Here is a 15,425-nt window from a genome sequence, read left to right as displayed (position 1 = left end):
TCTTGACTACACACCGTTTTATATTTCTTTCGGTACTCGAAACCGACGTTAATGTTTGGGGGTGGATCCCCAGTTAAAACCTAAAAGCACTCATTAATATATTTTTGTCCACATCAAAGAAAAAAATCTCACTCGATACGAAGAGATTAATTATAATAATTATAAAGTTTTGGTGGCAAGACAGAGAGAGTGTATGGTTGAATGTATTTTTCCCATTCATACGCCATGACGCGTTGGTACTCTACGCCATACTTGAGACTTCCCCATTCCATCCATATTCAAGGCATGACATCTCATAGCAAGAATCATCAAGTCTTCTCTATACAATCTTATTCATACTTCATAATCTGAAAGCTCTAGTTACTTTATACTACATTACAAATTCACAACGCTTTCAAATCGCTAAACACACACGATGCCCTCGACCTTTTTTGTGATGCTTACCAATCATTTTATTTACAAAATGAATATAGATATAGATAAATACATTATGCTCAATCTTACTTGATATGTTCAACCCACAATGTATTGCATATTCCAAAAATTTAGTTTCCAAAACTGTTCTACGTACTTCGAATCTGATGCAAAAACATCTTTGCTTTTTTTGGTCAACTACCAAATCAAGAGAATCTCTAAAAATTAGTTTTCCACATAACTTTATTTTAATGACTAGTGATTTCGAAAATTGTATTTTGGTTACTTCTTGTATTGTTGATGGTATTAAAATATTGGCTTATTGCACTATCAATTAGCCTCTTCACAACTTATATTTTTAATTTTAAAAGAATCGTGGGTCGTGTGGCCATAACTTTGATAAAACAGTCTTTATCGACATAACCTAACTGGGTGGTGATTCAACGTCGAAGCCAAACAGCTCCTTTAACAGTTGGACCAATGTAGAGAGCTGAGCTGGAATACAAAAGTATGACACGTTTTCATGCTATTGGACTGTCCAAGGCCCATCCTAAAATGTCGTCCGTTTCGAAGCATCCACGAACACAGACGGTGCCACATGTTGAAAAAAGATTAGCGTTTTCGACGGTCAAGATTGTCTCCACGTCATCCATACTTCTAAATATTCCACGTGTCAGGCACAGCTGGCGTCAAAGATTTACGTTTTCGTTGTTGCTGATTTTGCGCGTAGTTCACACGTGCAACGAGCTTTTTGTACGCGTGCGACGGTGACCACGTCGTATTAACACATTGTGTGATGATGATTCAGCGTTAATGACTAAGATATCAAAAAAGTTTAGTTTTAGCTGTATAAAAATATTTATCTACATAATGTAACCCCCAATTTTATTTTATTTCAATTTAGCCCACAATATAGGTTCAGATGTGAGTTACTATTCATCTTATTTGAGATATCATGTCACTATTATTTCTTCAAAGATTTAAAAGATATAATGATGCTATTAAAACTTACAGAAAATAGTATTTGGAAGTTTGGTAGGGTTAATGGGAAAAACCTGAAAAAAAAAAAAAAATAATAAAGAAGATTGATGAGATGGCCGGTGAATCAGATAGCCGTCCTAGAAACGTGGTTGGTTTTTGCAAGCTCATATCTACTACTACTCTTGACAACTACTTGAAATCCCAAATGTCACAGTACTTCTCCTTTACCCACAAAATAATGTGAATTTTTGTTATCAAGAGAAACAGCTAGTAGATATATGTTTTGAAACATTTTAAAGCTTACCTTTCTTTTGGACATGTTATATAAGAGAGGAGAAATATAAAAAGAATGTGTTAATTGTACCATTTGTTAATGTTCTAAAACGTGATTTCATTATTTTCTGGTTAAAGGGTAGTAAGTTTTACTTGCAGGTTCAAAAATTATCGCAGAGTACCAATGTTTTAGATTTGATCCTACCATCATTGCGAGGAAGGTTGTTAGTTTAAAAGAAATTAAAAGAATTTTATGCAAATGGGCAATCATGATGTCTGCTAATTTAGTAAGTAAATTATGATGCTTGTTGACGTGAACATATTAGTTTGCAAAAAAAAGGGATACACAGAGAGAAGCTCAGATATTCACGTAACCCATATGTTTCCTTTGTTCTTATGGTGAAACCAATTGGTCATATGCTATTGAGCCTACGGGATTGTCATTTCACGCCGAAGCTACCAAACTATTCCATCTCTCATTATACATATACGTATATGCTTTGTTTTTATCAAACCACTCTTTCACGAGGTCATAACAATTTAAAATGTTTTAGACACAAGAAATAAAAGATTTGTAAAGAAACATTGATATTGTGTCGCAAAATTTCAATTAAAAGAGTATTTTCGTGATTGTAATGTGTTTAAATATACTCATATTTTTGACACATGTATCTCAAACTCAAGCACGTACGGTAGAAGTTTGTATCAGAATTTACCAATGTATGAAGATGGTCAAAGGTTAATATTTTTTTTGCCAATTTTTCCTTAACTATAACCATAGATCATCAGAGCCGTGACCAATCGAGTCAACATGACTTAGCTTCTTTATATATATATTCACGCATGTTGATCTAATATCATGGACATTACTCTAAGATCGATTCCAGTTACAAAGTGGTTTAGGAGTTATCTATATTTTCTAATGGGAAAAAAAAAAAAAGATAATTCGTTTAAACGATCAACAATAGAACAAGAAACCGTATGCATAACAACTTCTAAATATATAAAAATCTATTTTTACTATATAAATCTAGTAGAGTTAGCCCAACATTCTTACAAGATCACTTACAGATCATTGGGAAACTAAGATAAAACCAAATAAATTACATCATAACACCTTGAATGATGAACAATATAAGCAACTTCTTGATGGTTGTGTCTTTAATCACAATGATGTTCTCAACACAAATCTCTTATTCGGCGATGTTAGACGTTTGCATCGAACATTGCGTGGTGAACAAGTGCTTGAAAGAGGTCAAACATGCGACTCCATACATATGTCATTATGCTTGCAAAAGAAGGTGCCTCCAAAGTGAAAAGAATTTTCATGGTGTTTAAATCTTTCCTTTGAACGGTTAATTCAAGGACTAGTGGTTTCTGCAAATTTGAGAACAATTGCAAAATTACGGATGCTCTCAAATTGTATTCTTTCTTTGTATAATATATAGTTGAAGCATACATCATAAATAAATAAAACAGTATTGCATAAGTTTATATGGGTCGCGTATTTGGTTTATTTCAATCCAAATTTTTTCGCCATAGTTTTTTTGGTCATTTTGTTTAGTTTCTCATGAAAAAAAATTAACGGCGTTTTAGTTTGGTACTAGTTTTCAGTTCTTGGTATTCCATTATTTTCTGAAATCTTTATTCTAAACTATTTGTATCAAAAAGTAACAACAATAGAAAAGCCTAACTAATCAACCAAAAAAAAAAAAATATAGACCTCAAAAATAAGTAATTTCTAAATGTAGTTACAGAAACGTTGCCATATACAAACAAAATTTAATGTGTGCGTCAAGAATCAATGTAGGAAAACTACTATCAAAGGAGCCAATAGAAATTACACTGTATGATTTCCAATATGTAACTCGTATTAATGAGAAACACTAGTCACTTTTTAGGATAGATCTTCAGAGTACTTGCTAGATACTTTTAATTGTAATAAGAAATTATCGTTGACAGTTTGGGAGTTAGGTTCTTGAAGAAAGGATGAGAAAAGCCGGATTAGGTTTAAATTTTAATTCGAGTTACGCCAATAAAGTTTTGTTCTTTTTTTTCTTTCTTTTGTCTCCATTACTTATATTGAAAATTTGCGAAAAATACAAATGAAACCTTTCCAACACGCCGTCAAAAAACATAACGCATGACTTTTGTTTAAAAGTCATTTTCTGGATATTGTAAATTATGATATTTGCTCAATTATAATATCATTAATGTGAATGTGAACAATATATATATATATATATATATGTGTGGCAAATTATCTACCATATGGCATTTTTTTTTACCGCAAAAAAAAAAACCTATGGCATTTTAACATGATTTATGAAACTTTAAATATGTGAAACTTTAAGATATATGTAAGATTTAATGAAATAAATTCTCATGAAATCACTCTTAAAAATGTATAGAAGAAATTCAGTAAGATACACAATACTAATAATTATTTTTATTTGTTTTGTAACTTCTTTTGAATTGTTTCTACCAAAATTATCCAAATATAGATTGGTAAGAACTAATACATCAATACATAAAGCCACAAAAACTTTTCTACACCCTCAGATTATTGGAGTGTTGGTTTATTAATTTTTTTGATTAAGTAAGAATTAGAATATGAATTAGCAACATGCATCTAAACACCAATATCTTTTTAAGTTTTTCTTAAAATATTTAAAAATGCTAGTTCAAATAAAAATTAATTAGAATAATTTTCTTTTTTTTTAAACAGTAGATTTACACTACATTATACAACTCACTATTGTAATTTATTTATTTAAAATATACCAAAATTGCATTTTAAGTAAAAGGAATCTTTTCAAAAATAATTTCTAATTTCATTAATTAAGATACAATGAATTTGTAGCGAAACGTATATTTTCTTAAACAAATACATAGATAAAATTACGCCACGTAAATCTTTCTCAACCATTCGATAGACGAATACTTTCTTGATTAAGCATATATCTTCAGAAAATGTCAAAACACCATTTAACTATAAGCAAAGAGAGCCTCATGTGCATAAAAAATGTTCATATTATTCATCATTCTTACTTAATTAGCTTTGGTAATTAGTGAAACAAAGAACCAATGAGAGAAGAGCAGTGGGGTTAGTTTGACTGGTCACTAAGCCAATGAACTTAGCCAATGGGAAAGAGATATGGCGACCTCGTAAGAACCGCCTCCTTTGCCATTTGTATCATCTCTCTATAAAAACCACTCAACCATCAACCTCTCTTTGCATGCAACAAATCACTCAAATAATTATTTTATAAAGAACCAAAGAGAAAGAAAAAAAAAAAGACGGCAGAGAAACAATGGAACGTGGAGCTCCCTTCCCTCACTATCAGCTACCAAAACCCAACTCTGGTAAGCCAATATAAGTGGTTGTTTATACACAATTTACACTTTCCTCTGCCTCCATTCTATCCATATGCTCATGAAAAATTGGAGACTTGCTTTGTGATTTTTATGTGTCTTTCCAAGAAAAGAGAAGTAGAGTTTTTCCTATCTTGAAAATTCAGATTTTGTGATAGTTTTCAGGAATTGCTTGTTGAAGGCGATTTTACATACATGCATAAGTTTCATGTGTGTGTGTATGATACTCGTGTTTGTATCCGGGATGAGTCAATGTTTTTAATGGCGGATGATCTTTCAAAGTTCATATGTCTTCATTGAATGTTCTCCTGCATGCACTAGGAATGTTTTTGACTATCATTTTCCTCTTTTTTGTGCTTTTTATCAAATTTTATGGTTCGTTTTTCTTTTTCCGTCTTTTATGTTTCTATGTCTAAAAATGTAGTAGATGAAATTTTATATACAAGCTTTTGTTACAAAGTTTTTATTTTTTTTGGTTTATATATAACAGGAAACTATATTATAAGATTTTATTGATGAGGAATATTTATTTATTAGTTTTCTCACTGTAACGGCTGAGTTTTTTCTCTGTTTCAAACGAAATTCTCGTTTGTCTGAAAACATCTACGGTAGATAAATACACTCAGTTTTTCTAACATCTATGGTTAATTCAAAATCTATTACTAGTAATTTTGTCCAAATACTCCTTTTACTATGGATTTTTTTTTTTACTGGATTGTCATTAACTTAACTTTAATCTTGTGATTCTTTTAACGTCTTCTTAACATTGGGAACCTTCACATGAAATAAATGTCTACTAACTTGAGTCATACCTTTTTCTCTGTAAATTAAGTGATGTTCTTCTCCAAATTTTGGTTTTTTCCTAACGATTTTTTTCGGGAACACGCGTTTATACTACTTATGCATAGTGATATTTAATATAAAAGTTTGAAGTATTTCAAGAAGAGGAAAGATCCTTTTTCACATTTTCATTCTACATAACTTATAAAAACGTAACGGCAAGAATCTGAACAGTCTTATTCAACAGAAAACTTAGACCCCACAAAACTTATCTTATTGGTCCGTTACTAAGATAGTTGATACTTCTTGTTTTCTCGTATTCTATAAAAATTAATTTTTCATTTCTACTTCAATTAATCCACTTGTAACTATGAACAGGATTGAACTTGGACCAGCTCACTAACGCAAACCCAATGACTAGCTCAGTCGCCGTAGCCGGCTCCAGTGACAAGAACAAGGGGCAGCAACAACAACCATGTATGGCTCGTGAGCAAGACCAATACATGCCAATCGCTAACGTCATTAGGATCATGCGTAAAAACTTACCGTCGCACGCCAAAATCTCCGACGACGCTAAAGAAACGATTCAAGAATGCGTCTCCGAGTACATCAGCTTCGTGACCGGTGAAGCCAACGAGCGTTGCCAGCGTGAGCAGCGTAAGACCATAACTGCTGAAGACATCCTTTGGGCTATGAGCAAGCTTGGGTTCGATAACTACGTGGATCCACTCACCCTGTACATCAACCGGTACCGTGAGATAGAGACGGATCGTGGGTCAGCGCTTAGAGGTGAGGCGTCGTCGTTGAGACAGGCCTATGGAGGAAATGGTATTGGGTTTCACGGCCCACCACATGGCCTACCTCCTCCAGGTCCTTATGGTTATGGTATGGTTGATCAATCCATGGTTATGGGTGGTGGTCGGTACTACCAAAACGGGTCTGGTCAGGATGGATCCGGTTCTGCTGGTGGTTCTTCGTCTTCTATCAATGGAATGTCGGTTTATGACCCATATGTTCAGTATAAGTGAAGATTTAACCATTCTTCATTTCTTCTATTCAAAGCATCATGTGTTTGGATAGAGATATTTTAATTATATGTCTTATCAAATAACATTTCTATGTAATATATATTGCTTAATGGTTATGCAAGATTACATGATTTAAAGGTTTTTTGTAATTATAAAGCTGTGTGTCATAGTTAGAAGATAACCAAACGATATAGGAACCAAGTTTACTTTTTGAGTTACTCTTTCTCTATGTAAACAAACCAAAAAGGTTACAAAATCAAAAATGAAGCAAGTGGTCCAAATGCACTGACCACATAAACACTTTAATAACCAAAATATATGTTTTTTGTGAGGCTCTCAAGTCTAATGCACAGCAGTATATGCTATTTATAGTGTTGACTGTACCAAAAGATTTTGTTTTAAAATGCGAAGGAAAAAAGCCTTCAAACATATATTTATTTTACTTTTAATTTGTCACAGTCTTTCCCTCAATGTAACCTCCACTCCTCTCTTCCTACTTCCAATTTCATGATCATCTCAAAATCTAATAAAAATAACAATTCGTTTGCTCTTTGTTAGTGACAAAGAGAAGTTGGACAATGCTAAAGCCCAAAAGGCCCAGTCGCAGAAAAGACTCAGCTGCAGCAGAAGAAGACAAAAGCTTCCTTCAGTATCACCTTTAGAGGAAAACGTTAGAGAAGAGAGGCTCCTCCTGCAAAACCGTTTTGATACCCTTCAATATACTACAGACAGATGAAGACTAGTCAATGATACAGCTGTAGATGAAGATGCCCTAGTTCTAGATTGTTCCATTACTCTATAAAACCCATTGTGTAAGCTCATTGAGCAACTTCTTTCACTCTCAAGATACATCCAAAAAACCAAAGAGATATGGAAGCTCACCATCGTCAAGTTGCAGCACTGGAGAATCGAATTCGATTGATGTTTCCAGCTCTGAACATCGTCTTCATCACTGTCGTGCCGCATCTCCTCTCGCCAGTCGGTCTCAACCCAACGCATCCAGCTCCGGGGATGACTCCGGCGACGTTTCGAGCCATAAAGATAGCATCTCAGAGTTTCTGGCCGTTGAACAAACTAGGCCTCGTCTCTGCTCTCGCTGCGTTGTTTGTCCTGGTCTTCAGAACTCCTCTGCCTGGTACGGTTCCACTTCGAGACGAGCGAGTCTCCATCGTGTTCATGAAGATGGCTTACCTCTCGACGTTTCTCTCGTTTGTGTGTTTGTTTCTCTTTAGACTCATGTGTTCAGACATGTTTCTCTCTGTTGTCTTTTTCGTCAGCAATGGAGTCATGTTTTTGGTCTTCTTCTGCTCCTGCTTTCGCCTCGTCAAGCTTCATGCCTAGCTAAGAAGAGTGTTTGGTTCAAGACCTTTAATTGTGGTTCTCTGTTTCTGGTTTAAGTTCAATTTTCCGGTTGCTGTTTTGGTTCTCTTTTCGAACCTTATGTTTGTCACTTATTTCTATAGTTCAAGTTCAATTTCCGGTTATTGTTTTGGTTCTCTTTCGGTTATGAAATATAGTGTTTAAAGCTAATGGAAGAAGGCATACGTATTACAACTACAAGTCTCAAATACTCGATAATCCAAAAAATTATATAGAGTATCAACAACTGATGTTATGCCACTGGATTTAATGTAACTAGCACACCGGTTTTCTAAACCGGGAATCAGCAACTGAACGAAGTGTAAACCGGAATCAGAATCCGTTACACATCAACGATGATTCGCTACACCCAACACTATATAAAAGCCCTATTCTCATAACTTGCTTCACACGAATCTTCTCTTTTGCTCGAGTCGAGTTCTCTGATACTCTCTTATAAACTCACTTCAATCTTCATCTTTCCTCCAAGATTCTTGAAAAAAAAACATGGCTGGTGTTGTTCGTCAAGCTCAAGCACGAGAAGATCGTCGTCGTCGAGATCAAGCAATTCAAAACGGTCGACTTATCACAGCGATACTCGTGGCCTTTCTCATCTCTAATCTCATGACGATTCGCAGAGGTTTTAGCCTCTCAGACCTGAATCCGGGAACAAAGACGACGGAGGAGGCGGCTAGATACGTGGCGGTCCTCGGTTGGGTGTTATCGCATGTCGACAAGATAGCGTTTGGGTTGGCTGTGATTGCGATGGTGAGTATCGCTGTTGTGCCGGTGAATCTTCCCGATTCTTTGGAGAGGATACAGAGAGCTCAAGTTATCGCCGGCAAGTTTCTGATCGCCACTCTTATCTCACAGTCTTGCTTGTTATGCTTTCACTTGTTCCTCCGGTGAATCGGATCCTCTCCTCTGTTTTCATTATGAACACGACGTCGTTTTAGTTGAGAATTATAAAACTCTTGTTTCTTGTTTTTTTTTTTATTGTTTACTTTTCATTTTGTTTGTTTGGTTTCTATAATATGATTGGGATATTTGGATTGTTATACATTGTTTTGATACATTCAATATATACATGAATGCTCGTTTAGATGTCATATATTCTGTTGTACTTTTATCAAGAAGATTGTAAAAACAATTTGAAGATCCAAAGGAACAGAGAGATTAATTAAAGGATTATACGTTTTCTTTAAAGAAAACTTTGGTCGTTATTGATATTATATCAGAAGAGTATATATAAATCACATTTACGTATGCACAGTGATCTGGTGTTAACTCTGTTTTAATGAAATCAATATGTAAAGTGAAAGGCGTAAATGCAAGCTGGTTTTGCTAGTCTCAAGATATCAAAATTCAATACAATAGTGTCAAAGTGATTAGCTTAATTAGCAAAACACAAGCTCAAAATAGCTCAAGATTGAAAAACCTCAAATATCTAAGCTCCTTTGCACCCTTTTAACCTGAACCTCAAGTATTAATCATCACTCTTGACATGGCAACTCGAAACGGCACAATGGACAAGCATGATTGATCAAAAACCACTTCACAATGCAAGTATCGTCAAACTCGTGTCCACAAGGTAATGTCACGACTATTTCATCCTTTCCAAACCCCTTCATACAAATTGAGCACTTGTTGTCATCAGAGTTGGACGACGTCTTCATCTTCTTATCATTCTTAAATATTCTCCTTGCTAAACGATCTACCGAAAGCTTACTTGCCGGTATCATTAACCGGATATTATTGGTGTGAGCTTGAGGAGGAGAGGGAATGATCTTACAGTGAATGTTCACTAACGTAGCACAAACTGGAGAGAATACCATGGACATCAAACTATTATAGATACATTCAGTGAGCTTACGGGTAGCATCGTCAACATATTGGTGGGTGAGCCCTGCTAAGTCCAACCAGCCTTTCAGTTCTTTCAAGTCGCTAGGGTAGGATGACACAACGCTTTCGAAGTCATCGTAAGAGAGAACAAAATTTGGTGTTTCACGATCAATTGATGTGCCCGACACACTTATGCAAATCTTGAGTTTCCCAGCATCTTCGGATTTTGGTTTGAGGTTGATTTCGCCAGCAAAGGTTATTTCCACTTCCATTGCCATTATAGGAAAAACAAAAAAAATGTGATTCGATCTAGTATCGATCTACTAAGGTTTATTAGGTTTTTTTTGTGTGTGTTCTTTCTGTCTTCTTATATAGTAGAGGCACTATATCTAGTATTAGTTTGAGAGAGTACCTAACCTAATTGTAATTTGCGGATATATATCCTTATTATTTTTTTATTTAATTTTACGTTAATTCCGTATATACTCATCTTGGTTGATATGAGATAACATTGATCAAACTATAACTTTACAAAATTGTAAATTAAATGTATGTAACCAGAAACTTCAGTAAACCAAATCCTACATTTTATTAAATAAAGCAAGTGGCACTCATCTACAATACCATCTTTAGTCTTTATTAGCAGCCCACATAAAACATTTAAAGACACTGACAGTGTAGAAACAAAAATGCCGACTGTAAATAACATTGTTGTATTAATTGATCGCTAAAACATTATAACATATAGTCTTTAAAGTTCAAACGATACAAATAATGGTTAATTATAGTCAACTACGTCATGTATCAAATTGGTTCGTCTATGCTTGGTTCAATTTTATATCAAATATTAATACTTAACCAATCTGTATAGACAAAATATTGATTTCCAGTTCGGTAACGAATGAAAATTGTGTAACCCGGTACGTAATTCAGAAAAACCAATTTTGCAATGACCAAAGAGGTTCAGGTCATGATCACCACTCATGGTTATTATAAACCACGTACGTACAGTTCACAGTTAAGACTTTTAAACCATGGTTAGATTACACGAACCCTTCATGCTTTTATAAAACTCCAAAAACCCCTTTAACAGATTTTTCTCTTTCTTTTTTTTTCCTGATTCCGATTTCTTGTATTTTCGTTTTCACAATCTTTCTTCTCAAACCTTTAACATTTGAAGCAAGAGATTCCGATATCGCCATGGATAGAGGAGTTGTTGTGATACGTGAAGAGAGACGTGAAGAAGAGAGACGTCGACTTATCGCTCGTTTCATCGTCGCGGTGTTGCTTGACGTTTTCACAGGCGTCTGCAAGAAGACAGGACACGTGGCGCATCCATGGGCGTTGGAGTTGAACCTGTGGGCGCATCTGTGTTTTACGCTTGTGACTGCCATGATCACTTTTGCTCCGACGACGGTGGTTGAACTGATGAGAAAGATACGAGAAGAATGCGACAAGCTGATTCTCTTGGGATTTCTATGTTTGATGGCCTCTCTCTCCTTCTCTGCTTGTCTCGGGCTAGGCTTGTTCGTCGACGTCTGAGTGTTGTTACTTGAGTTCCTCTGCCGTCCCCACGTCATCAAACTCTCTTTGTCGTTTAGTGAGTGAGACCATCGACAGATGCTAATTACGTACTATCTCTCTAGCCAGAGCTCTCTGCTTTTTGTTTCGTTCTAACCTTTGCTTTGTGTTTTTGATGATATTAATTGATATCGGATTACAAAGATTTCTATCAACCAATGTTTATTCACATAGATAAATCATTAATACTCGTAATAGAATTAAATCGTAAGTATCTCGTAATTGATTCAAGAAAAGGCATCATTGTAGTCTATTTGAAGGATGAAATGTGAAATAATATTGTAATTTTAGAGTAAGACGAAAGTAAATTTAGCGTATTATAAGCCATACGATTAATCATCTTTCCACGTGTCATAAGATGAAGCAACTTACGTTCGGGTAAAAAAAGGGTGGCTACATTGACGTAACGAACATTAATACAAATAATTTAGCAACGAACTAAGTTTTGTAACCAGTATAATTTCATAAATCCATATTTTACTGTGACCACGTGCGCAAGTAATTAATTATAAACCATAGTCAAGAGTTAAAGTTTAACCAGGATTAAGTTATATAAAACCCTTTTATTAATTTAACAAACTCCAAAACAACCCAACCCCTTTCTTTCTACAGATCATTTTGTAGACACTTTGTTTTTTTCACAAAATCTTCGTCTTCTCTTTGCAAGATTCCGAAATCGCAATGGATAATGATGGAGTTGTTGAAATACGTGAGGAAGAGGAACCCGAGAGACGTGAAGAGCTTCGTCGATCGGCCGTTACTTTACTCGTCGCAGTCGCGTTCCATCTTCTCACCCTAGTCGGAAAAAGATCAGCTGGTTTCGTCGTCCCAGATCCATATTCGGGAACGGAGAAGAACGGACACTGGGCCTTGTATTGGGCTTCGAAGTTTATATACAGGATGGCGGAGTTATCGTGTCTGACTGTGATTGTTCAACTCATTTTATCGACGATTGCGACGGTGGTGGTGATGGTGGGACGAGAACGAGAACAAGCACGACACATGCGTAGACTGCGTATAAGCTGCAATAGACAACTGTTTCTGGGTTTCATCTGCTTCACCATCTCGCTCGCTCTCTCGGCTTACCTTCGCTGCTTTGTCTGATTACTTTTAAATCTGCACCCAGAATCTTCACTGGTTTCCTCTCTCTTTGGGTTAATTTGTGGTTTGAACATGACTTTTTCTTGATTCGATGTTTAGTATGAGATGATTTGCTATAACAAGTTTGATTAAAGACGAAAAAGTAAATCGTAGCGTAAATCGTAGCCATTCCATATTATGGTTTCTTGATTACTGAATATTATTATTAATTTGATATCGGATTACAAAGATTTGTATCATGCATTGTTCATTTATGTCGATAAATCAATGCTCGTGTTATAAATTTTTAATCGTAGTAGCTCATAATCAATTGAAGAAAAAGGCATCATTAATGCAAGTAGTAGTCTATTCATTCAATGATACATTACACTGTGAAATTTCAGAGTAAGATAAAAGTAAGTTTAGCGAATTATTATTGTAAGCCATCCGATTTAACCGTAGGATCAGGCAACTGTTTCAGCTTAAGTTTGTGTAAAATAGTAAGCTGAATTTGACGTCCAAGGTTTACTTTTTAGCTGACCCGACTACACTTTTCAAACATTTCTAAAAAGAGATAAAGAAATATAAAACATTATACGTTATAAAAAAAGAAAAACCATAAAATGAATTTGTTTTTGTAACGAACTTTAATACAATATATTTAGCAACGAACAAAGTTTTGTAACCAGGTCTTTGATACTGTGACTACTGACCAAAGAGAGAGGTCAGGTCTTTGCCAAGGTCATGACCAGCTGACCACTCACTGACGCCGTTAGAAAACGCAAAGTAATTAATTATAAACCATAGTGAATAATAGTAAAAAGTTGAAACCATGGTTAGGTTAGATAAACCCTTTTTTGTTTCCTCATTTTAACAAACTCCAAAACAACACCGAAACCATTTGTCTACAGACTTTTATAATTTTTGCTTTTTTTGCTTTTGTCTTCACAATCTTCGTCTTCTCTCTGCAAGATTCTGAGATCGCAAAATGGACGATGGAGGAGCTATTGAGATACGACGTGATGAAGAGCAACGCGAGAGACTTGAAGAAATTCGTCGATTGAACGTTCGTTTCTTGGTGGCAGTCGCGCTCTATCTTTTCACCGGAGTCCGGAAACGAGCAGCTGGTTTCATCGGTTCAGATCCAAACTCGGAAGACTCGGTGGCGTTCTTTTGGGCTTCCAAGTTTAACAGAGCGGCGGAGTTCTCGTCTCTGATGGTGATTTCAACCCTCATTACCTCTACGGTGGCGTTTGAAGGACCACGACGGATGCGAAATCTACTTGTCAACTGCGATATACAGCTTGTTCTGAGTTTCATCTGCTTGTTGATCTCGTTCGCTTTCTCGGCTTATCTTTGCTGGTTTGTATGATTAGTCATTACTTCCATCTATGACGTCACCCTGAACCTTCACTCTTTTCTCTTTGGAACTGTGCCTCTTTTTTTCTATATTTGGGTTTTGTGTGTTTGAACATTACTGTTTCCTGATGACAAATTGATGACCATTGGAGTAACATTGACAAGTTTGATCCCCAGTAGTTACTATTTTTTAAATTAAGTAACATTAAGCCATAGTCGTACTCGTACCATAATCTCAATGTTTACTATAATAACCATCCAGATATTTTCTAAATTGCTAGTATTGCCTATGATATAACTTTATTGACCCAAGCTGGATAAAATTTCTAGGAACCAATTTGTGTAACCAAAATAATCGAAATGTTGTTAAACCAATAGTAATTATCATCACCTTCTCTCGTATTGTGACCAAATAGTAATTATCATTTATAGTGACCAAATAAGTTCAAATTCCAGATCGATGAGTCATCATCATCATCATCACCTTCTCTCGTATTGAAACTTGTTCAGCACGTACGGTTATTAACAATGGACCATGGTAAGGAAACGTTAAGGTCAAAGTAAACCATAGTTCATGGTTAAATTTCAACCGTGGTTAGGTTAGATAATAAGCCTCTCTCTCTTTCCCTCTCTTTAACAAACTCCAAAACCCCTCAGTCTTGTTTTTCTCCCTTTTTCCATATTCTTAATATTTTTTTTTTTTTTGTTTTTGTTTTTGTCTTCGTTTCAAAATCTCTGCAAGTCTCTGATCGCAATGGAGGATGATGATGGAGGTCATGAGAGAAGAGAAGAGACCCGCCGAGTTAACGATCGTTTCTTCGTAGCAGTTTCGCTCGCCATTTTCACCGGAATCTGCAAACGAGCTGCTGGTTTTGACGTTTCCGATACGAATCCGGGAACCGAGTCGACTAAAAGCGGACACGTGGCGTTCTACTGCGCATTGGAGCTCAACAAGCTAGCCGATCAGTGTTTTCTGTTTGCTATTATCAGACTTACTTTATCGTTTCTCGGACTCACTTTTGCGCCGGTGGTGATGCGAAGACTACGAGAAGAGACGGACATGAAACTGATGATGGGTTCTTTCTGCCTTGTGGTCTCGCTCTGTTTCTTGGCTTATCTCCGATGGTTCGTCGTCGGATGAGTTTTTTAGTTCGCCAGAGTCTTCCTCTTGCTTTCGATTTATAACGGTGTCGTTTTAGTCTTTCTGCATTTCTTGTTTTGTTTCTTTACTCTGTCTGAGTCTGACTATGGTTTGTTGATAAAGGTTTGATCTTTGAATACCATTTGGTACTGGACTCCAAGATTTATCCATTCATAATATAAAATTGTTCATAACAGTTTCATATGCATAAG

The 15,425-nt window shown here is 35.6% G+C and overlaps 6 protein-coding genes across 6 annotated transcripts; 5 read left to right on the top strand and 1 right to left on the bottom strand.

The window, feature by feature from the left end:
* The first annotated feature begins 4,781 nt into the window (after positions 1–4,781).
* LOC17899551 (nuclear transcription factor Y subunit B-9) lies at positions 4,782–7,000 on the top strand. The gene is made up of 2 exons (XM_006303497.2): positions 4,782–5,034; positions 6,202–7,000. Exons 1-2 carry the CDS (start codon positions 4,983–4,985, stop codon positions 6,849–6,851), a joined length of 702 nt encoding a protein of 233 aa, XP_006303559.1. The 5' UTR covers positions 4,782–4,982; the 3' UTR covers positions 6,852–7,000.
* A 2,703-nt stretch (positions 7,001–9,703) lies between these two features.
* LOC17897318 (RING finger protein 148) lies at positions 9,704–10,324 on the bottom strand. The gene has a single exon (XM_006305761.1). The coding sequence runs from the start codon at positions 10,322–10,324 to the stop codon at positions 9,704–9,706; it is 621 nt and encodes a 206-aa protein (XP_006305823.1).
* Positions 10,325–11,252: 928 nt separating this feature from the next.
* Positions 11,253–11,594, top strand: LOC111828592. Its single transcript, XM_023776902.1, has one exon. The coding sequence runs from the start codon at positions 11,253–11,255 to the stop codon at positions 11,592–11,594; it is 342 nt and encodes a 113-aa protein (XP_023632670.1).
* Positions 11,595–12,314: 720 nt separating this feature from the next.
* Positions 12,315–12,737, top strand: LOC17900287. Its single transcript, XM_006303501.1, has one exon. The coding sequence runs from the start codon at positions 12,315–12,317 to the stop codon at positions 12,735–12,737; it is 423 nt and encodes a 140-aa protein (XP_006303563.1).
* Positions 12,738–13,654: 917 nt separating this feature from the next.
* Positions 13,655–14,191, top strand: LOC17900338. The gene has a single exon (XM_006306370.2). It carries the CDS (start codon positions 13,702–13,704, stop codon positions 14,083–14,085), a length of 384 nt encoding a protein of 127 aa, XP_006306432.1. The 5' UTR covers positions 13,655–13,701; the 3' UTR covers positions 14,086–14,191.
* Positions 14,192–14,780: 589 nt separating this feature from the next.
* Positions 14,781–15,367, top strand: LOC17899362. Its single transcript, XM_006303721.2, has one exon. The coding sequence runs from the start codon at positions 14,827–14,829 to the stop codon at positions 15,211–15,213; it is 387 nt and encodes a 128-aa protein (XP_006303783.2). The 5' UTR covers positions 14,781–14,826; the 3' UTR covers positions 15,214–15,367.
* The last annotated feature ends 58 nt before the right edge of the window (positions 15,368–15,425 follow it).

Source organism: Capsella rubella, unplaced genomic scaffold (genome assembly GCF_000375325.1).
Source record: "Capsella rubella cultivar Monte Gargano unplaced genomic scaffold, Caprub1_0 scaffold_1, whole genome shotgun sequence".
Lineage (NCBI taxonomy): Eukaryota > Viridiplantae > Streptophyta > Magnoliopsida > Brassicales > Brassicaceae > Capsella > Capsella rubella.
The sequence above is the reverse complement of the archived record's forward strand: the minus strand, read 5'-3'. Positions and strand labels throughout refer to the sequence as shown.